The sequence below is a fragment of the Rhea pennata genome, chromosome 1 (genome assembly GCF_028389875.1).
Source record: "Rhea pennata isolate bPtePen1 chromosome 1, bPtePen1.pri, whole genome shotgun sequence".
In the NCBI taxonomy this organism is placed as follows: domain Eukaryota; kingdom Metazoa; phylum Chordata; class Aves; order Rheiformes; family Rheidae; genus Rhea; species Rhea pennata.
The window spans coordinates 179,535,216-179,558,543 of NC_084663.1; the positions used below are offsets into that span (position 1 = coordinate 179,535,216).

Here is a 23,328-nt window from a genome sequence, read left to right on the forward strand (position 1 = left end):
AATTCTGTATGTACCAAAACAAAAATTAATGTACTTTGTGTTTCAGGGAAGCCTCAAGAAAAGTAGGAAGATTTCACCTCAAGAGTTTATTCAGGAATTAAAATCTGGATCAACGGATGAAAGACTAGTTACTTGCTTAGAATCTCTTCGTGTGTCCTTGACCAGTAATCCTGTCAGGTAATACAGAATTTGAGCATCATTAATTGTATTCTTATTTCTTCAGGATTTAACTAATGTTAAATGTTTTTTAGAATTTCCAGTTAATGAATTTGTATGCAATAATGAATATAATTTTTTTGCATTGATATATACCTTCTGTGGGTCTGTTTTAAGTAGTTGTAAGAGAATGTGAAACAGATATAAATCAAGACCAGTTCAGTCTGTTTTGTTGTGCTAAGCAGTCAAAAGTATGTATTTTTGGCTTTTTTTTTTTTTTTTTTTTTTTTTTTTTTTTTTTTTCAGGTGGCTGAGGGAGAGGGAGGAAGAGGGATTGTATGTAACTTATTCCATCAAGGTGATGAATAGGATAGGATATGAGATCAATAATAAGAATGATTTTGTGTGTGTGTGTGCGCGCGCGCATGTTTTAACATACATTCCTCCTTCAGTCCAGTATGCTTTAGGTATCTTCCTGACTACATGCTAGTAATTTCTGTTTTATCTGTGGAGTTTCTGTACAGGACACACGTTATTAGTTTACCTGCGTTCCTTCCTGTTTGTAATCATAACTCTGAAAAAAGTCAGTCTTTAGGTTTAATTTAGGCTTTATCCATCCCAGTTGAACTATAGAAGTTGGCTTTATTCTGTTCTGTTCTATTTACTTTACAACTTTTTGTTTTAGTGTTCCTATTTCATCCGCTGGTTGGACACATGATTTTCTGCAACTTTTTAGTGCAAAGTAATGCAGATGAACTGCTGGTGGTTAGACATTGTTTTACTTTCTGCTTTTGGCTTGAAGAATTGTTGATGTGGGCCTTTTGTAAGGGTATTTCCCTCTATTAAGGCATTTTTATATTTGATTGTCTTATTATATGTCTTAATAATATATCTATTATATGTAATGGGTCTCATGGGAGGCAACTTACTTTGCCTTAGCCTGAATACTTCTGAGAGGGGATCTTCGAAGTTATTATTTACAAGCCATGGATACAAAACTACTTTTTGGATAAAGTACTACTTTCCACTCTTTATTCAAAATAAAACAAAAAACTAGAGATCTTAAACTTGTATTGGTTTAACAGAAAAACTCCTTTGCTTGTTAACTGCTTTGGGGTAGAAATACCAAGTATATAAAATGTGTAATAATGTAAGTTTAGAGTATTCCCTCCTCTGTTTCTGACATGATTGGATGATTTCAGGGTTTTGTGCAAGATGCTTCTTTTCTTCCCTACTTCCTCTGTCTCTCCTACCCACAAAAATAAAAGTTTTTTTCTTTCTTTTTTCGACTCTGTTTTGAGGACCAAAAAAAAAAAAAATCTTCATGTGGTAGTAATTTGGCAGCACAGGATAGGGTGAGGACAGCACAGGCTTGGAAGCACAGGCTTGAAGGATGGGACAAAATGGTGTCAGGGTAAACGAATAAGTGATGTGGAGGCCAGTTACAAGAGAACAATATAGGTCTATACTTAAGACATTTTATACAAAAGGCAAGCTGAATTGGGCTATGATATTGTAATAGCATTGATCAGTATCAAAGTCTGGTGATCAGTATGATCTGGAGGAACAATGTATAGAAACTTGAAGTTTTAGAGCAACTAAATATAATGACACTTTGTCCTAAGTAGATGTTGTTATTTTTGCATCTCACTTTATGTGTAAGGAAAGGATTAGAAAGTTTGGAGGTTTGTGTTAAGAGTGAGTGAAAAAGAGCAAGTGCTTTTGTGCATGGAGAAATGAAAAAATCCTGGCATTTTCATCTTTGTAAGCCTGATGCTTTTTATCTCTAAATTATGTTATGTGATACCTATTCTTGTTACATAGTTAACTTTGTCCACTATTCAAAGCATGCTAGAAATGTATGAAATGTGGTTGAAAACAAAGTATTGCAATCATATTTTTTGAGAGTAATTTGTTAAACTTGGTAGGTACAAAACAATTCTAGCATTATAACACTGATTTTTATCTGTGTTCGATCAAATGTAATTGTAGTAGGCGGTAGAAGTAATATTAGAAAATTGATAGTTGAGTCTAAGTCCTAAGTTTACCACAGTCTATTAAAATCTAATTATATTTCAAACGCCAATCACAGTATAACAGACAATGTGCAAGAATGTAACACTTAAAAAGATTAGCTAATTGAGATACAACATTGTGTAGTCCTGAAAGGAAGTTGGAGGAAACCGGAGGTTTCAGAAATCAATCCATATGACATATTTCTATTGTTTCAGTTTGTTTTGCTTATACTGGTATCAACTGTAGAAGTGCCAGCTTTCTAAATCAAAGCAGGATAGGATGATTTCTATGTGGGAAAATAGAGTTAACATGAGGGAAAGCACAATTATATTTAAGCATTAAAATAACAGTGGAGTGAAGCTCATTAATAAGTGAATGAGTGTATGGCCTGAGTGAATCTCTGAATTTGTACGAGATTCGAATTGAAAAGGAGTGGTTGAGACTTGTAAAAATACCAGAAAAGAGTCATTTAAGTAGGACTGCAGTGTCACAAAAAGTCTCTTTTACTCGCCCGTGAATGCATTTCGGTCTGTATATCTAGTGAAGGATCCCAACCAGCAGAACATTAAGGTTCAGAAACAGTCTTCCAGTGTATTGGACAGTGCAAAAAGACACCAGCAAGCTAGACCTAACTAAACTTAAAAAAACCAAGACATTTTAAATAGTGTTAGAGAAACTAAGTTCTTTCCCAGGGGTTATTTACAGAAATATCAGAAATGTAACAGCAGTGCACTACTCTTCTTACTAAAAATTTGTGGAGCAATCATTGTTTAACCACATAACCCCTTCTTTCTAATGATTAACAACAATTGATGTTCATTGGATACAAATATAGGAGACCTGAGGCATATGATCAGCCAGATCAGATTTTGAGTGAAAACTTACTTTGACACATAAGTACTGAACTTAAGTCCAGCTGCTGAAAATCCACACTTGTGTTAAACTCCAGTTTAAAGGAACCTTTGTATGATATGGACAATGAGAAATAATTGATTTAAATTTAGAATTTGTTTTGTTATACATGACTAACAGTTTGCTAGACTTAGATTGTTTCAAAGTAATAATTAAAAAAAACCCACACAAACTATGTGTTCTATACCCACAACAGAATCTGTGTGTTGATGATGAAGACTGTGAAAAGTATTGGATCTATACACATGCTAACTCACGTCTGTTCTAAATAGGGATGATTTTGCCATCAGCTAATAGACAAAAGTGTCATGCTAATTTAAAAGTGGAGAAAAAAAGAGTATGCAAGAAATATTTATTATGAATTCATTCAGACTTGTTGGTTGAAGACAATAATGAAGAGTTCTAAGGACTTTTCTTAAGTCAATAGTACAAAATGTGGATTAGTGTCTCTGGTAACCATTTCTACAATTCCTTTAGACATTTACCCCTTCTCAGCTGTTTAGTATTAGATTTTGACCTTAGAACCTGTTACAGTTTATAACAGAAATTTCTTCCCCTTCTTCTTTTTAAATATGGTTAAAATCAATTCTGTGCCAAAGAATTTATAATTGTTCATTCTTAAATAAACTTCCTTAATTTAATGGATGTATTACACTTTTTTCTACTTCTTTATTTTCAGGTATTCTAATTGAGTCAAGGAGTGAATGGAATGTCTCAAGATCTTCTGTTTTGTAAAATGTCAATTTGGGGTTTTAAAATGATCAGTTATGCTGATTTTTATCTATGCTGAAATTTTTCATTATTGCAATTACTCTTTGAAATATCAAATTTTATTATATTGTTGTTTTTCTTTCTCTCCAGCTGGGTTGAAAATTTTGGCCGGGAAGGTCTGGGACTGTTGTTGGATGTTTTGGAAAGACTGGTTGAGGCAAAACAGTAAGAACAACTTTATATAAAAATTGTCAACTTTTCTTAATATACATTCTTAATCAGAATTTAATTACTTTTTTTTTTTTTTTTTTTTTTTTCCCGATTTAGCCAGGACAAAACTGTGAAGAGGAGTCAGCATAAAGTCATACAGTGTTTGAGAGCCTTCATGAATAATAAGGTATGGGTTTTTCTTTAATAGGGAAATTCGAGTTACTACAGTTTAATCAGATAATGCATGTGATCGATGAATATAAGTCTATGCAATTTGTAGAAGTGTTATGCTGGTCAGCTCTGATTTGGAGTTTTTTCTGCTGACACTTCGTCTCTGCAAAAATACAGTTGGATAATAATGTAAACTTCTGATGCTGATGTATGCACTTATTACAAAATAAGTGATGTGTTTTAGATCACTCTGTAATTATATTTTTTATGAAGTATTTAAAGGATTTAAATGTCATTTGAAGTACTAACTGGAAGGAAGTGGACAGTGAATATACTAAATTGGATTTCTCCCCAACCTTGCTGGCTTTTTGTTCTTTAGTATGGATTGGAGAGAATTTTGGGAGAAGAGAGAAGCCTTTTGTTGCTGACCAAAGCAATTGATCCCAGGCAAACAAACATGATGACAGACATAGTTAAACTCCTTTCTGCAATATGCATTGTTGGAGAGGAAAGCATGTAAGTACCATATATTCCCAGAAATAGTAAGATAATCTTAGGATATCCAGAATTATAGCTGTATCTAAACGAAATGCTAAAATTTCAATTTATATTTGAAAGTAGTATCTGTACTATTGTTATAGAGTCAGTTTTCAAAATCATCTTGTAATCTCTGATTTTTATTACAATCTATCAATAAAGATTTTTTTTTTTTTGGTATGCTGATGTACTAATTGGATGGAAAGAGTTATGCAACCATTCTTTGTGATTAAATTTTTTAGCAGTATTTTAAGGTATCTTAACCATTACTGTCAAGTCAGTTTTTCTCTACCTACAGAACTCTCCAAACAGAACAAATAGTGCTTGAATCTCCTAAGTTTGCACCCAAGAAAATGATGCATGTGACTACTTCAGCAGTATGACTCTTTGTATAACAAACAAACAAAAAAAGGATAAACATCTCTTCTGAGCGAAATATTTTAACTTTTTTATAGCCTTGAAAAAATTTTGGAAGCTGTAACAGCAGCAGCAGAGGAAAGGAATGTTGACAGATTCTCCCCTATTGTAGAAGGCCTTCAGGATAACTCAGTTCAGCTGCAAGTAAGCAAACATTTTGTGCAAATAGTTTACCTCAAGTGAAAATGAGATAAGATATTTTTCTGTCTTGTTCAAGTCTTTACAATAAAATAGCTTTACAATAAAATGCTGTTCCAAATCAGGTTCAAACTTTGGAATGTTGTTTACAATGTCTTTTGAAAATCAACTTGAAGATTCAGTGTTTAAAAATATTGAGTGTTACAGGGTTAATTTGTTGATTTCCATGTATCAAATCTTAGAAAGACTGTGAGAATAAAATTCAAAAGCATGAGTTGTATATTCAGATGCAAAAAGCATATCTCACTTCTGGTGATACCTGCTGAAGTTTCAAGATAAGAAATAATAGAAAAGCAAGAGTTTCTAGTGACTGCTTTTTGGTTTTGCTTTTTGTTTAAATCAGCAGGAAGACTGTCCCTTATGCCTACTTCCTATTTTCATAAAACTTAACCCAGAGAACGAGATCTTTCAACTCATTTTTAATTTTCATTCTGCTTAAGTTGGGATGTAGAGTTTAGGACTGAAAAATACACTTTCAGTATATTTGAATGATTACTATAAATCATTTTGTAAGACTAAATACTAACTCAATTTGATTTTTCATGTAATTAAGTTAAACTGAATGTTGGTCATAATTGTCATTTTCTGTGGATGTTATGAAAAATGGCAAGATGTCTCAAGTTTGGAAGGAGTTGTTTTGTTACTCCACTTTATCATTAAATAGTCCATGTCTAGTTGGCAAAGCTGCTATTTGTTTCATCTTTCTCACAGAAAAGCTAGCAATAAAGAAATTTTTAAAGATGGAGAGTCATTTGTAGTTGAATTATGCCAGGACGAATGGGATTCTCTTTGGAAATATTACCACTCTCTTACTTTTTCTAGCTTCATCTCCTTCTTAATTGATTTTATGTCTCTTCATTCTAGATTAGAGCTTCTTACTGTTACAATTACTCCTTTACTTTTCTATTTGTAGTCTGTGAATAAGTTGCTTTCTAACCCTTGAAGTAAGCTAGATAATAATTTGTAATATAATGTAATGCATATTGTTAAAATCATTACCGAAATACTCTGTTTTCAGAAGTGCATTTTGCAATACCTTTTTAAGAAAGATCTGAGAGTAGCTAAACTAAGGTCAAAGGCAGATTAGATGACTGAGGAAGCAGTCTTCCAGAATAGTTATTTAAACTCAGCTACTTTGTTCTGATAAAGTGGACTTTTATTCCTCTTCCTATTTTACTGTGCATGGATGTCCGCACTTTTTCCTGAGCTCAAGATCTAATAGCAAGATATTTTTGAATCCTGCTGTCATAGGTGTAGCAGGAGCTGGCGACTAGAAACTGAAATAGGACAAATTCAGCTTTGAATTCCTACTCACTTTTCTAACATTAGGAATAAACAACCATGGTGTAATTTGTGAGGTGAAGTGATAGCTGGGGCAAGGACGATCCTGAAAATAAGATTTGCACTAATCTTAATGCTTGTTAACTCAGCATGTGTATGTGGATTTATTACACTGAGTTTTTGATATTATGTGTGAATATCAAATCAAACAATTCATGGATTCTCTTGCTCCTTTTCATGTTTTTTCCTATCTTTCCTTTGAGACTTGGTGAAAATATGTAAATGCCTGTATTGCTTATTGCTCTCCAATATCATTGGCTGTAGTCAAATTTTGTACTTGGGAATCTTAGTACTTTAGGGTCAGAATGCTTCCCATTTCCTCCCTTCCAATAAGTTATATTGGCTAGAAATGTGGGAGATGTTGTGGGATCACTTCATATGCTGTTTTATTTGTTTTTTGAAGTATATCATTCTGATATTGGTTTAATTTGGAAGATGCTGATACTGGGATAATGCACGTTTTTATGTGTGTGTGTATATATGTGTGTCTATATATATGTATACACACCCAAACATATGTGTGTACATATATGTATACATATGTACATACATATATATATGTATGTATTTTCCATTTTTTCCATTTTCATTTCCATTAGTGCATTTTACTCATATATTCAAAATCATACTTATTGCCTTTAGGGTCAAAAAGAAGACTTTGTATTGGCAAGGCTAGAGTGGTGCTGAATGGAGAACATCACTTTTGAGAAATGCTATGTTTGAGCAACAGCTGGGGGACTTTGTCTAGGGCTTGGTCTAAAGTTGGAGTTGAGAGAGAGAGAGAGAGAGGGAGGGAGGGAGAGAGAGGAAGCTTTGAGCTTTGTAGTTGGGCTGGAAAGTGACTACAGAATGAAATTGTAGACTGCAAGAAAACAAATTTCCAGAATCTCAGAGCTCTGGAATCTGCATTTCCCAGACTGGACATAAATTTCTAATAATAAGAGAACTCTACCTTTGATATTTTTGCAAGAATTGTTACACATCTTCAATATTAATTTTAAATATATTATCTCATACATTTATCTTCTACTCTGGGAATTCTGCCTCATTTAGTTTGCAAGGTGAATGATGTTCATTTAATAAGTTCCTACTTAGTAGGATTTTTGCTCTCTATTTTAGCATCCTGGAGAGAGTAGGCAGTATAAATTTGGGCCGGCTATGAAAGCTTTTGAATGTCAGACTTTCAGAACCATTTAATTTTGGCTTACTGCTGATGGCATACAGGTTTTCTTGTATGCTTTTTATTACTTCTTACTTTGGTTGGTTACTGTGATACTAGGTTATTGTACAGTAAGTCAAAAATCTTTGACTGATCAGCCTGAAAACTGAAAATATGAAAAGTCTGATTTTTTTTCAATTTTACTTCTGTGTATTGTTTTAGTATAATCAAGAAAAGATAATTGTATGTAAAATAAATTTATTCAGAAATATGATCAGGAAAAAGACACAAAAGGTCCAAATGCTCAAATTAGTTTTAACATTGATTTAGATAGTTGAAATTTTCTTTATATTCATTGGGCAGCTTTCGCAGAATCACAGAATGTCCGAGGTTGGAAGGGACATCTAGAGATCATCTAGTGCAACCCCTCTGCACTAGTCAATCACCCCTGCTCACCCAGAGCATGCTGTCCAAGACCCTGTTCAGATGACTTTTGAATATCTGATTTAGCTCAGTTGGATAGAGCGTAGTGCTAATAATGCCAAGGTTGTGGTTTAATCCCCTACGGGCCACTCATTTGGGGGTTGGACTAGATGGTCTCCAGAGGTCCCTGCCAACCTTACCAATTCAACATTAACATGTTTCTCCAAAAGTTTAAATGCTGAGTGAGTACCAGCAAAAGTGTTTGTGCCCTTCATCTAATAAGGAAAATGAACTTGTTTTATTAATCTGCAGAATGCTTGTTGCCATATCTCTAGGATCTTTGCATTATAGATGTTTAGTTTGTGGTAGGTCTAACTACTATCAGTTTGAGATTCATTCTAGTGTTTAGCTTTCTTAAGAGCCTCTCTTCACTTGTCATATACTGAATATACTAGAAGCATGTTGCTGCTGCTGCTGTTGTTTTCCTTTCTTCTGTTCAATGACTGACACAAAGGATGATACTGTTTGCAAGGCAGTGAATTTCAGGACTGTTGCTTTAATTCTGAGCTCTTGGAGTCTTGTACCGAATGTTCAAAAATCATGTTTAGTTTCTACTCTGGAATTAAAATTCATTAGAACAACATACTTTAGCTGGGGCATGCATCCGTTAGTGTTTTTTCATGTTCTGAAATCCATAGCTCGTGTAAATTCTCATTATTGTGTATCACAGAAATTTGTTGACCTTTCAGTGATATGTAGCAGTGTGTGTCTTCACTATCCTCGTTAGACTTAGTTGAAATACTTCTAGCCTTGAATGTGATGTCTAGCTCTAACTGACATAAGGATCTCTGTTTTAGAATATGTGTGCAAAACTGCCTGTTGGTGAAAAGACTTGAATAATGTTTGCAAAGGATATCTCTTCCACCTCCTAAAGCCAATATGGTGTGTTTTTAAGTTGAGGAGCCTACTTGAAAAGACTTCAACTTAAGTTATCTTTCAATAACGTGTAGTATGGGTGCTGCTTCTCAGATAGGTTTGTTACAGCCTTTTTTGTGCATCACAGATCACTCTTCAGGTTTCTAGAGATAATACTATTTTCTGTGTCAGCTTTCAGGGTTGTGCAGAACTGCCTCTCATCCCCGGGTTCCTGGATGAAGCTGCTACCTTTAGAAACTGGTTCATAGAAGACCTTGTTCACTTGTCTTGAAATCTTTTGATAACAGATTCTGAACATTAGTAGACAGCTGCAGTCATTTCAAGCTGTTAGGATTCTCAGCTCTCCAGGAGAGAGGAGATATTTTAGTAGCAATCTTCATGTTTTTTAGCATCCTAGAAATGAAACTTCTTTATTTCATAGTGTAAAAGGATTTTTTTTTCTTTTTCCTCCCCTCAAAGTATTTTCGATATCTGGGGCAATTTAGGATGTATTCATGCAACCATGATCAAAAAACCCTAATATATGCTTCTCTTTTCCTGCACCTTTCTTTCTGAATTCTTAGTTATTCTTAGTGAGGCCTTACCCTACTCCTCCTCTTTCTAATGGAGAAGGCCGCTGAAATTTTGACTGCATGCTTTGTTCTCAAAAGTGATCTTTTCAATTGCTACTACTTCCACCAAGAAAGTAGATGTGAGGGATAGATCCTTAATGTATTGTTACAGATATATTAACTTTCAGGACTTGCCCAGAATTTTTGCTCACAATGATTTCTGACTTCTTTGGAAGCTGACTTACCTGTCTGCCCACAACCTCATGCTACCTCAACAGAAGTAACTTCATATTTTGAAGATGACATCTTTTTCATATAGGCATGACCTTACCTCCTTGTGTCCATGACTGAAAAATTCAAGACTGTCAGACTGCTTGTAGAATCTTATCAAAGGTAACTCAATGTGAAAAAATGCTATTGAATTGTCACTTCAGGTACACTTATTTGGCATGCAAGCAACGACTGTCTCCTGTGACTGCTGTGTTCCAAGAGCTTACATTTATAGAGCTGTCAATGAAAGTGTCATTTGTATTTTCAGCCAGTGTTATATACTTTGAGAACTGTCAAGGAGTGATGTTGCATTTGGGATAGCGGTCCGATTTCTCCTTAATTAGGGATATTGGAGATATCTTTCTCCCTTTAGAAGTTCTTTCTACTCTCTGGACTTGTTGGTTTACTCTTTGGTCTGCCCCTTTGTTAGCAGCATTAGAGATTGGGCTGGCGAACTTGGAAGGCTTGCTTGTGCTTTGTTCTGATAGACTCTGTGAGTAGGTAGTGAATGTAGTAGGAGAGACCTTATTTCAACAGTTTCCTGACGAACAAATCTAAAGTAAAATTCCATCTTTGGAATTTTGGAGGTTCAATATGTTTGATCTCTTTCAATGGAAGAAATTATGGTATCTGTTATTTCTGCTGTATTTCTTTAATTAGTAGCCACCCTCTAGAAGCATGGAGCAAATTCATGAGACTGTTATATCTGGAAATTTAATAATTGTAAATACTGATCTGTATTTGAGTTTATTTCTGAAGTGCTAAGCAGATATAGCACTATTTTAAGATGTGGAGTTCATAATTTAGCCTTTTCTAAAGAAAAGGCACATACCTCCATCTTTTTAATAATAATAATAATAATAAAAAAAGATGACTGATCGAAGTCTGATGTCCTTGTTAAATTTGGCATTCTGTATTTACAAGGGAGGTTTTGTATGACTTTTTTCCTTTTCCTTTTCCTTTTCTTTTTTTTCCTTTTCTTTTTTCCGTTTCTTTTCCTTTTGTGTTTTTCATTTGTCCTGCTTCTGATTAATGGAAATGATAATCCAGTATTAATATAAGAACAGTGGCAACTACAGTATACTGATCTAAAGTCTCTCTGCTGAACATAAGATGTTCCTCAGATCTCACTTTAACTTCTGGACCTTCGTAACCTTTGTTCACTTACTTTTCATTCTTGATTGTATAGTTTTGAGGCATTTTTGTGCCTTATTGAACAGTTAGACACAGATGGAACTCAAGTACAGCTCTAGGGGCAAACGAGCTTTCTAAATAACCTGCAAATCTTATATCTTCAGCAAAATAAAATGCTACAAGTAGGATTTAGCTTGCAAGTAAGCCAACTATGACTCCATTAAGCATGTGGGAAGTCAAAATTCTCATATAGCCCAGGGAACTTTGAGGCTCAATTTACTTGTCCATACATGATTATCTGTCATTTCAGATGCATTTTTTTTAAAATATGAAAAGTATCTAGAATTCTGACAGATATGACTGAGGTCATTTAGGAAGTTCTCCCTCCTCTGGACCCATATTTGGAAGCTAGGTGGGATAAAACAGCTGTAATGGTACTACATGCTCATTTTTAAGCCAGTGAATTGAGCTCCTGGTCAGGAGTTGAGTTCTTTTTTGTACCTTATGCAGACACTGCTAATTGTTCTAAACTTGCTGCTTCTGTATTGACTTACCTTCAGACGTAAGATATTATTAATGTGTTTCTTCCAACTACAAGTTTTAGAGTAGCAGAAAGTTTCTTTACTCTTTAATCTGCCCTGAGTAGTTGGTTAAGACTGGCTTTTAATAAGCCACTGTGATGTTGTTCGTCAAACTTAAAGGGAGCATCTCTTGTCTTTTTCCTGTTTTTTATGTATTCCCCAAAACTTAACTTTCAAGATTTCTAGTATTACTAAAATGTTCACAAATTTCACATTACGATAATGTATGAGTTAAGTATTGTATACTAACTGTTGCATATTATATTTTTTTAGTTTAATGAAGCAAAGATAGATATAAGCAAGACACTGCTTAGACTTGTTTACTTCAACTTGTGCAACTTTTTCTCACTCTGCTTTTTGTAGACTTGTCTTTGGAGTTTTCACTATCGATTTATCTTCTTATTCCTGTACGAATAGTTCATTAACACAATCCAGTTAATCTTTTTCTTGTTTATCCCACAAAACCCCAAATATATTCTGGTTATAATCAGCCTTGCAAATTCCTGCGTGAGTGAATTTGACTCAAATACTAGAATAACAGTAGTTTGAAAATGATACAGCTCTTGCTTTTCATGGTGGTATCTTGTCTCTGTTCTATGGCAGAGATGAACAGCACATGCACATGTACCTTGTTGATATGGCAAATTAAAAAAAAATAGCAAATATTTTAGCAGCAATTACATCTGTAGACATCCTTGCTTCTACATTGTATTGCTCCAGTAAAGACAAAACTGTAGTTTGCTCTTAATCAGGATTTTCAGTGTAGCATATGGTGTTCAGTCTCTAATTGCATCTTTGTTGATGGCTTAAATGAAATGATATGCCAGATGCTGATTTCTTGCTTAGCTGTCCATTCTTTCTAGTAACAGTTTGTGCATCCTATCAGTGACAAGGCTTCTTGTTCTAAGAGATCAAGCAACGAGAGTTTCACTTCCTTTAAAATATTCCTGTAACCTTGAAGTATTGGACTTGATATACATTTAATATTGAGCGTGTGACAGTGCTGTGCAGTGAAGTCTCTAATCAATGAAATACCTCACTAATGTTAACAGGAATATGGGTGTTTGGGCTGGAGTCTGTTTATAGACTGAACTACTGGATTTGAATGGCAGAGCTAATTGAATCAAGAAAACAAAATTGAATGAGAGAGTCAATATTCTAGAGAGAAGAAACAAAAAATGAAGATAGGGTAACAAATCTTAGCTAAATAAGCCAAGTAAAAGTTAGAGGCAGTATAATTTTTGTCTTTACTGCTGAAGAAAAAAGCAAATACTGAGAAAGTGATTTGTAAAGTAGACCCAGCCTAAAACAAATACAGAAAAGTTTAAAGATAAAGAATATAGCCCTAATTTAGTGCATAAGAGAGTGTCTTCTGTAAGTCACTTCTGCACTGAATTTTAACTGTTTAGGTTGCCTGTATGCTGCACCATTTGTTGGATCTAAGTTACAGACCAGGCTAACCAGATTTTCCAACAATTTGTTGCACAGCGACTTTGTGCAGTTTGTAGGCCTAAGGAAGACGCCTTATATTCAAAGCCAATAATGTAGTCTAACTAAAGTCTTAACAGTCTAGAATTATTATGTACGGGTCTCTCCTGTTATTCCATGCCTGTGCTCCTCTATGCTGCATTTTTGTTTAGGGTAATATTGCTATCTATTAGTTATAGAAGCTTATATAACACAGACTTGTACAAGCTAAGCAAAATCTAAAATAAGTGGGGTATTAGTCATTGATTTATTAGACAATTGCTGTTGAGGCTAAATAAGCCGAAACAGAGGTCCAGGCAGGTTAAGCCAAGTCTCAGCAAAACCTGACAAGTCCAGAAGCCTGTGTTGTTAGCTTGATACAAAGCCTATAGCCTGTTACTCGTAAAAATAACACCACTACTAAGACGTTTTATTAGTCCTACAGTTTCTCTAGAACACTACTTTTTTTTTTTTTTTTTTTTTTTGGGGGGGGAGGAGGGAGAAAGGAGGAGGGAAGAGGGAAGTGATGTATTAATTTTTAGATAGATTTAGCAAGTTGTCCTTCAAACTTTTTTCTTTTTTTAGTCTGCCTTACCTCACTTTTGTGTTTGACTGAAGTCTCCCCACACCCCAGTTTCAGTTCATTTAGGTTTTGTAGCTAGAATAATTATTATTCTAAGACTAGAGTAAGTTACAGAAGTCTGTCTTGTCATTTTTAGCCTGCTTTGTGCTGTTGATGTCAATAAAATAAAAGTAATCTTTTTCTTCATTATTATTATTATCTGAATCTGGGTACTTGCATGTACTGAGCCTCATAGCAATTTTGAAGGAATAGAACTGAATTTCAGTTCTTCATTCATGTAAGGGGAAGGAGAGAAGCTTACCCCTCCTACTGTTCCTGTTTTAAAATTTTTTGACACCAGATATGTTGTATGACAGAGCTGCATAACAATAGATGCAATCATGGTAGATTTTAACAGCTGAACTAGGTTCTAGCTGAGCTGGAGTTTTAGACCTAGAGAAGAAGACTGTGGTCCCTTTTGGTAGATTTTTTCTGGTGAATGTAACAGACAAAATTTGCCTAACAAAAATGGTGACCCATGTTGTGGTTTAAGACCAAATTACTGTGGAAACAAAGCAGATTTTGATACCTAAATACTTTAAATCACAGATCTCTGCAATTTTATGAATTTCTGCACCATAGTTATCTTCGTGTTTGCCTTTTAGCTGAAATACTGGTTCCCATCCAGTATTCTATGAAAATCAGTACTTTGAGAGTCTGCAATTCTGAAGAAAATAATAAAAAAGCCCATTCCGTTCTTTAGTTTTAGTTTAGTTTAATCAGCATTTTATCATCTAATATTTTTCATTATACACAGACTTTAGCCTTTACCATTTTTATTATGTCACTAACTTTTTATGTTTATGTATAAATAACTATATATTTACACTTTATTTTTAAAATTATGTTTATGTTTAATTATGCTTTTCGAGGTGTTCTAGTATGTACTGAATGAACTTGGTATTTTCATTAAATGGCAAAATTTACTTTCTAAGGAAACTTTATGATTAATGTTTAGTATCTACAACTCGTGGCTGATAAGTTTAAGTATCTTAATTACAAGATTACAATGGTGTGATAATTACATAGAACTTAATGTGGAATGCTTTTCAAGTAGTTCATTATGTTCTTTTAACTGTACTGAAAACTAAGAAATACAATAGTTGAATTTTTCCTCTGTTGTAGGTAGCTTGTATGCAGCTCATCAATGCTCTTGTTACATCTCCTGATGATTTGGATTTTAGGCTTCACATCAGAAACGAATTTATGCGCAGTGGATTGAAAGAGATATTGCCAGTAAGTGTCTCCTAGTCTCTATTTGCATTACTGTTTAAATTATTGTGCTATTTAAGCTTGTGAGGAGGAATGGGAGCAAATTCTAATAAATTATTCCCAGAGGCAGTTTGTGAGTGTGAGCAGTTGGATATGAGAATCAGTCTTAAAATAAGAATGAAAAGATGAGGAATGTTCTCTGAAGTTTATGCTGAATTCTCAACCTTTTAAGACTTAAATGATTGAGAATGTGCAGCAGAATATTGTGTAGATGCTAGTTAAACCATGTTGAAGCCATATTTGGCTTTTGAATATTTAATTTAACCTGTATGTTCTTGTAATTTTAAACTTTAAAATAATGTAGACTTATAGAAGCTATTAAAAAGGTAAGCTTTATTTACATACAGAAACTCTAGTTTTTGCCAGCCTTTCTACTGTTTCTTCTTTGCAGCAATTGAAATGTATAAAGAATGAAGCTCTGGATATTCAGCTGAAAGTGTTCAATGAGCATAAGGAAGAGGACATGATTGAGTTCTCTCATCGTTTAGAAGATATTAGATCTGAACTAGAATATCCTTTCTGGTATTGGCAAGAGAAATATTAATGAATAGTGTATATAATGAACATTTTTATAATATAATTTTTGTTTTAAAAAGTTACCAATCAACACTTAATTGATTTTTTTTTCTTATTTAATTTTCCTTAACACTTTTACTGAAGTAAATGATGTTTACAACATGGTGTGGAATACAGTTAAAGACACTAGTGCGGAAGGATATTTTCTTTCTATTCTCCAACATCTTTTGCTGATAAGAAATGATTATTTTGTACGGTATGTTTAACGGTAAATGTTAATTGTGAATCTGATTATTGTATAGTCATTAATGGAATATTTATTCTACCAAATTTAGTGACAAATACAGTTTAGTATTTTTCTATGCAGACTGCAATTCATAAATATCCATTTTGTAAAAACCCTCAAATCTCTGAATAAATGAGCTATACATCTTTGTCTCTCCTGCTTAGAATACAATTATATATAAATCTAGAATACTGTTGAGATCTGAAGTTATTAACTGCCAGGGTAAAGTATAACAGATTAAAAGTCCTGTCCTGATCTATTGCGGCAGTAGCGTTGCAATCTTGTGACATATATGAGACAAAAGGCAGAAATAAGTATGTACAGAAGTGGATTTCGTTATGCAAATCTGAACACGTTTAATTTAGGGTTAATTGTTCTGTTGGGAATAGCATATCCCCTACATGTCATAATTTGATATGAATATGTTAGTGTCTCTAAAATTTATCAGATAAATTTTAGGGCAATATTTAATGTTGTATGTTTGAAGCTGAAATGCTTTTTATTCAAAAAGCTACTTGCGTCCTGTTTGAAGAGGCACTGGGGCAACCAGATATAAACTGGAGAGAGAGGAAAAGCAAGCTGTTTTTTTTTTTTTTTTTTTTTTTTTTTTTTTTAAAGTGTTTACCTGAAAGGGATACAAATGTATGAGACCTTTTTCACATGGAATGGTTTGAATTCATATTTCTCATGTTCTGGACAAGTGACCCAGTTGTCATAGTATTGGGCATTTTTGAGCAGTGCTTTTCATTCCTCTTAGTGAAGCAGAGCTGCAATGCATCCATGGTTGAAATAGACACAAAAGCAGATCAAGCTAAAGGGAGAGCCTAAGAGACTTTCTATCAGGAGGAAGCAGGAAGGAGTTTTCTTTCTATTGTTCCTTAAAAGAATAGATGCAGAATTTACTATATAAGAATAGTTTATCAATAGGTTCACTGTTTTTTAAGGCTTCAACTAAACCATTAGATACTACCAGATATATTTGTCCTTCACTAAAATCAAATGAGACATTTGATTTCTTTCTATCTATCATTCTGTGGAAAAAAGTAATTCCAAATATTTTGGTCTTACTGTATTCATAGACTGGATTTTAAGTATATGCTAGTAAATAAATGATCTTACCTCTGTCTTTAGTCCACAGTATTTCAAATTAATTGAAGAGTGTGTGTCCCAGATAGTGTTGCATCGAAGTGGAACAGACCCAGATTTCGCATATCGTAAAAGATTAGATATAAATTTCAGTCACTTAGTAGGTAAGTACTGCTTGGAAATGATTATGGTATCTTTTTTTTTTTTTTTTTGGTATGGTCCAAAAACCAAGTTAAAGTTATGTATGTGATTAAGAATCTTGTGTTCCTTTGCATGTATGAGAATATGTTTGTTTGTTTATTTTTTAAAGATATTTGTGTAGATAAAGCAAGATTAGAAGAATGTGAAGAGAGGGCTTCAGAACTTTCCAGAAAAGTAAGTAATTCTGAAGTTCTGTGATCAGAAGATGGACACGGAGGATTACAGAACAGCTTCATGAATAGTCTAACTGAAAATAGGGTAGCTTTTAACTTCAAAATCCTGTAATCACTTATGTATTAGTAGAAAGTTGGATGTTTCTTCTGCCCGCTGGGAAGCAGAGAAAATTGATGTGAAGTAGTTACTATAAATAGAAGGTCTTTCTGCTATTTATTTTGACGTTTCATGTACAAATCTGTTAAAAGTCAACTGAGTGCTTGCACTGAACAGTTTTTATCAGATTCTTCAACAAGATTAGCAATGAGAAAAATAAGTATTGGCTCATTTGTATTTACAGACTCTATATTACAGAAGTTGTTTTAATTTAGACTTCTCTATACAATTCCAACTCAAATTTTCTTAATGACTTCATGCCAATTTGTAAAGACTTAAGTCTTTACAAAGTTTATGGAGATGGTACTTCATTCACCCTCAGTGGATACATGGGGAAGTTAAAGTAGAATGGCAAATACGGTGTATATCCTTAGTTTTGTTATGTGTGAGTTTAATAGTAAGAATAAAATGAAATATGAAATTGGAATCTAGAGAAACTACATAAAACTAGCAGGTTGCAACAATCTCTTTTTTCTTTTCCTTCTAAGTTTGAAAAAGATTTTATAGTTCATCAGGAGACTCAGGCCCTACTACAGAAAAAAGAAGAACGAATCAGTGAACTTGAAGCAGAATTACAGGCTTTTAAATCACAGGTATAAGATAGTTTAAAGAATATATCAATATTGTTGTTGAAACAAATTTCACTTGGTACATTTTGCATATTCAAATAGTACATTGATGTTTTTTTAAAAAAGAATCTTCTTATCTATTATTACTGACTGTTAGTTTCCTTTTTTCTGTGTTTTTTACAAAGAATTGTAGTGTGACATTAATTAGCTCTTTGAGTTCCCCGTTGATCCTTCTTGTGCCTGAGCTCTGTTAATTAAACTAGTTTCTTATGTTTCATTTGGGTTTTGCTTTCAGTGTCATGTATTTCAAAAGTAATTAACCACATAGGGTAATAAGTCTTATGCTCTTAGATTAGCATTCATCACTGTGATCTTTATCCCTCCACAGGAAAATATTCGTTATATAGTTTGCTTTGCTGAAGCCTTACCATGGATATCCAGCAGTGAAATAAATAACCTGTGGCTGGATAAGAATATTTCCTGATAATTTTTCAATTTTCAAGCTTTAATAGATACTTTAAAATATGATGGAGAGAAGAAATTGAGATTTTAAGGGATACTTCAGATAACTAGTAACTGCTTCAGCTCTAAGATCTGTATAAGGAGGCTGACCAAATGATTTTTCCTGTGCCTTACAGCAGATATAAGAGGCACAATCTAAAAATGACTAAAAAAAGACAGCATTGAGAAACATGTATAAGGAGATAATGAACGATGTATTTTGATTGTACTTTTTTTTTTTTAAAGATTATGTAATTTTTTTAATAAGTAAATTAGTTCAACTCTGTTTATGTAATGTATAAAAATGTCATTCTGATTCAGGTTTCTGGTGAGAATTTACTGTTAATGTCAGAATCTATCTTAAAAAAAAAGACAATTGCAAAACTTGTTGCTTCTCCAAAATGTTTTCTTATTGACAGCTTTATATCATACATGAAGAAAATAGTTTTATATGCATTTCCTGAAAAACCTGTTTAAATACTCATTTTTTGGCAAGCAAAATAGCTTTTTCTCTCCTGTTTTCTCCTGCTCCTATCTCTTTATGGAGATAGACAGCACAATATATGGTTATACTCACAAATGATTATTTCATGAATTTCCTATAATTAATATTTCTTGGAACACATTATAAATATCAAATAATTCATTACTTCCATTTAAATCTATCCAAAAAGTAATGTTTTGTTTTCCATTTGGCATCAGCTTCTATTTAGCATTACTATTTCTGCATGTTATGACCATATTTTTCCTGATCTCATTCTTCTTTTACTGTTCTGTATTATTTGGTGTTTATTCATATTAATTATCTTTCATTTATTAGAACTTAATTGTTCAGTGCCTGCTTGTAAGTACAAAAAATACATCTGTTCAGCAATTCAAAAAACTAATACTGTTGTGTCTTTATTTATATTCTTTGATATTCAGTTATTTCCTTTTTACAATACTTCAGTCCTTTGGTTAACATATTCCCTTCCATATTTCAAAAATTAAATGGACTATTCCAATTTGTTGAATAAGTTGATATTATCACTAGTAGATAAATATTTATTACCTATCTATTTACTTTTTATTTGTTGAGTCCTATTTAATAATATTTGAAAGCCTATGATAGAAGTTCAAACAGCAGAAACGAATATATGTTTTTAGGCTTATAGAAGTGCAATTTAAAAAGACCCATCTCTATACAGCACAGATCTTCACCATCTAAAATAATAAATCAATTGAGTATCTTAAAATTTATTAATATAGTTGTCAAAACTGCTTGATTAAGTACTATAGAATATTGTGCAGTTGCAGCATTTCTTATCGACTTTGTTATAAAAGGTAAGGTTTCCTGATTTAAAAAAAAACGGCTATTAGTTTTATGTGTCTGCAGACATAAGGCAGCACTATATATATTAAGCCTGCTTTTTTCATAATTCCTTTGCCCTTTTAATTTTGCAGAAAGAGAATACTCCTTTATAGCAAAATATCTATTCTTTAGCGCTGTTTGTTTGTTTGTTTATGTGGTGGCTCCAAAAGCAAATTACTAATCTAGTCAGATTCTGTTACTTATTCTGGATTACTAAATCCTGGTGATACTTCCCTGTTCTGTAAGGCAAGCGAGAATATTGGAGACTTTAATGTTATTTTTTAATATGAGCTAAACTCTGGTAGTCTAGATAAACTTTCCTCAAGATACCTATCAGAGACCTTTTAGATCATGATCAGTGAAATATGACAAGTGGGTTATAACATTTCAGTTTTTCATTTTTTACATGCATCTTGTGGTCTGAATGTCCATTTAGAATATAGAGACTTTCAATTAGCTACAGGTGTTGTGACATCTTGTTTATTAAAAGTTATGAATATGAATAAGAATATTTTTACTTATCAGTATGGCTCCTTGCCACCTGGATTTCTATCATCAACACGTGGAGATGCATCCATCACTGTACTGGAAGTTGCAGGACCACATCAGTTGCCTCCACCTCCTCCACCACTGCCTTCTAATGGAGCAATCCCACCACCACCTCCTCCTCCTCCTCTTCCACCATCTTTAAATGGCTTGGGAATTCCTCCAGCTTTTGGTGCTCCTACACCACCACCACCTCCACCAGGCCTGCCTGGAGCACAGTGGTCTCCACCTCCACATGCTTTGCCATTCGGCCTGAAGCCTAAAAAAGAATTCAGGCCTGAGGTTACCATGAAAAGACTAAACTGGTCCAAGGTAAGCCTGATTAATGGAAAATTTCTGATATAAAATCTAACATAGAGCTTAGTCTTATTTCTGACAACCCATTTACCCTATCTTGAGCAACTGATAAATTAGTTAAAATTATGTAAGAACTCATATGAAGACTTTGTATCTTAGATTAGTTTTATTGCTTTTTGAAAATTACATTGCACTGGGCAGATAATCTGTTGATTGTCTGAGATGTCTAGATAAGTCAGTTCTGGTCAAGAAATAATACAATCCTGATACTCCCTTGCTTCCTCGGTCCTGCTGCATCTGGTCTTACAGTAAACTGCTTACATTGGATCAGTCACTGCACTGTACCGATGGTTTCAAGAGAAGTGTCTTACATCTATACAACTACCCACTCTGGTTTGTTGAAAGAAGCACTGCAGGTCTCTATTTGTCCTCTGTATTGATGTACTCATATAAATTTAATGCTTAAAAAGTATAGATAGAATTAGGTAGAATCGTAGAATCGTAGAATCACAGAACCAGTAAGGTTGGAAGGGACCTCTGGAGATCATCTAGTCCAACTCCCCCTGCTCAAGCAGGGTCCCTTAGAGCATGTTAGACAGGGTTGCATTCAGGCAGGCTTTGAATATCTCCAGAGGAGGAGACTCCACAACCTCTCTGGGCAACCTGCTCCACTGCTCTGTCACTCTCACAGGGAAGAAAGTGTCCATCTATTTTTTTCCTCTCTGGAACACTCAGTTGAGTTTTGGAAAGTATAGCTATTTAGCACAGAATAAATCAATTTAAAGAGCTTGAGTTTTATGAAGCAATCAAAGACTATTTTTTTTAAAAAATATAGTTTTTAGTTGAACCAGCTGTGTTCAGATTATTTAAAACTTGCTCAAGTTTAAAATCTAGACCAAAAATAGTTTGCTGTATTTAGACCTTAGGTAACAGAGTATATTTTCAGTACTGCTTTATAGTCTCAGAATCATTTTGTCTAAAAGTATTTACTATAAGCTTTATTATCTTGAATCAGAAGCATTTTACTAATTCTAAAGATGAGTTACATACTTGTAACAATACTGCTTGTACCAATACTTCACATGTTTTACAGATCTCTGAAATATTTCCTTTACTCTAGTTTCTAGGTAATCAGGTTTCACAGATTTATTTTAAAAATTAAAAGTTGTGTCAATGTAAAAATAATCAGAATTCTGTGTTAATATGTAGCCTTAAAAATGTAATTAATAAATGTTTGTTCTATTTCTTACTTGTAGATCAGACCTCAGGAAATGACAGAATCCTGTTTTTGGGTTAAGGCAGAAGAGGACAAATATGAGAATGCTGACGTGCTTTGCAAATTGGAACTTACATTTTGTTGTCAAAAGAAGGGTAAGTAACTAATTGCTTTAATTTTCAGCTTTTAGAGGTGTCTTAAATACTACATGAAAGACCTCTGTATATAACATTAATGTTCTGGTTTTTGAAAGGAATGTGTAGGGAAAAAATGAAAATCCCTGAACTCCTTTTAAAAAAAAAAAGTTCAACTCTTTTACTCACCAAGCAATAACAATCATGTGACTTATAAGGAAAATCTTATCAAAAGGTCAAGAATGTGTCTTGGTGGTTCAGACATTTTATTTGGTCATATTTGAAAAATCATTTATAAAATGTTGATGGAGTAACTTAATAAAATACTATGATCCAGTCTAGAGTTCAGAAGGTGATACGTTTATCCTCAGAATACATAAGCTCACTGATGTGCTTTGGTTCCTTGGAGGAGAATAGCCTTTATGATGAGAATTTTTACTTTCTGATAAGCATGTAGCAACATAGCTCTCCCCTGACATTTTGCTTAGTTTTTTCCTGGATCAGCTTTTACAGCCTTGTGGAAGATCAAACTCTTTAAAGTACTCCTGACTTTAAACCTCTTCTTCCTTTCTAGAAGTAAATACTTTCATTAGTAGTTTAGGTTACTTCTATCCCATATATAAAATGTTCATATTTCCACTGTTATTTCTTGACACTTTGTTTGTTTGTTTGTTTTTTTCTCTTGATTGCTGTCAGAGACTTGCTATTTTGGAATAGCAAAAAAGATGCAATGATTAATTCCTTTTCAGATTTTTAATTTTCCAAAATGAAAAGAAATTATTATATGTATTTGTTTAAAAAATAATTTAGAATGAAATATGTAGCATAGTGCAAAGTGTTCTCAAACCACCACCACCCTCTTTTTTTTTCCTCATGCTTTAATATCTTGTGGATTTTTTTGACATAACCAAGAACTCTTCTGCTTTTAGCAAAGTAGTTTTTTTTTAATGTTTGTATTGCTCTAGCTCTACTTCTACTGAGTAGAGAATTGCAATTTATTAATGTTGATACATAATATTAATGTTGTGCAAAGAATAAAAGGCAAGAAAACCTCATAGATCATAAAAGTTTTTGCTTGAATCTATTTGAAAACATCTGAAAGATAATTGTGATGTGTTTATAGCATTAAGAGAATTCCTAAAAAAGTCCTCTGAATTAATAGAATGGAGAGTTTAAGAGTCACTGGAGGAAGTATCGTTTCCTATGTGTAA

The 23,328-nt window shown here is 33.4% G+C and overlaps 1 protein-coding gene across 1 annotated transcript in view; it reads left to right on the forward strand.

The window, feature by feature from the left end:
• DIAPH3 (diaphanous related formin 3) overlaps nt 1-23,328 on the forward strand; it is a 229,113-nt gene that overhangs the window by 34,667 nt on the left and 171,118 nt on the right. Inside the window, exons 5-17 of the mRNA XM_062576182.1 lie at nt 47-177; nt 3,946-4,020; nt 4,123-4,192; nt 4,556-4,692; nt 5,169-5,274; nt 14,938-15,048; nt 15,476-15,594; nt 15,740-15,856; nt 17,018-17,136; nt 17,283-17,347; nt 17,992-18,096; nt 20,450-20,782; nt 22,024-22,138. Of these exons, the coding sequence (XP_062432166.1) occupies nt 47-177; nt 3,946-4,020; nt 4,123-4,192; nt 4,556-4,692; nt 5,169-5,274; nt 14,938-15,048; nt 15,476-15,594; nt 15,740-15,856; nt 17,018-17,136; nt 17,283-17,347; nt 17,992-18,096; nt 20,450-20,782; nt 22,024-22,138 (1,603 nt within the window). The remainder of the gene's footprint in view (nt 1-46; nt 178-3,945; nt 4,021-4,122; nt 4,193-4,555; nt 4,693-5,168; nt 5,275-14,937; nt 15,049-15,475; nt 15,595-15,739; nt 15,857-17,017; nt 17,137-17,282; nt 17,348-17,991; nt 18,097-20,449; nt 20,783-22,023; nt 22,139-23,328) is intronic.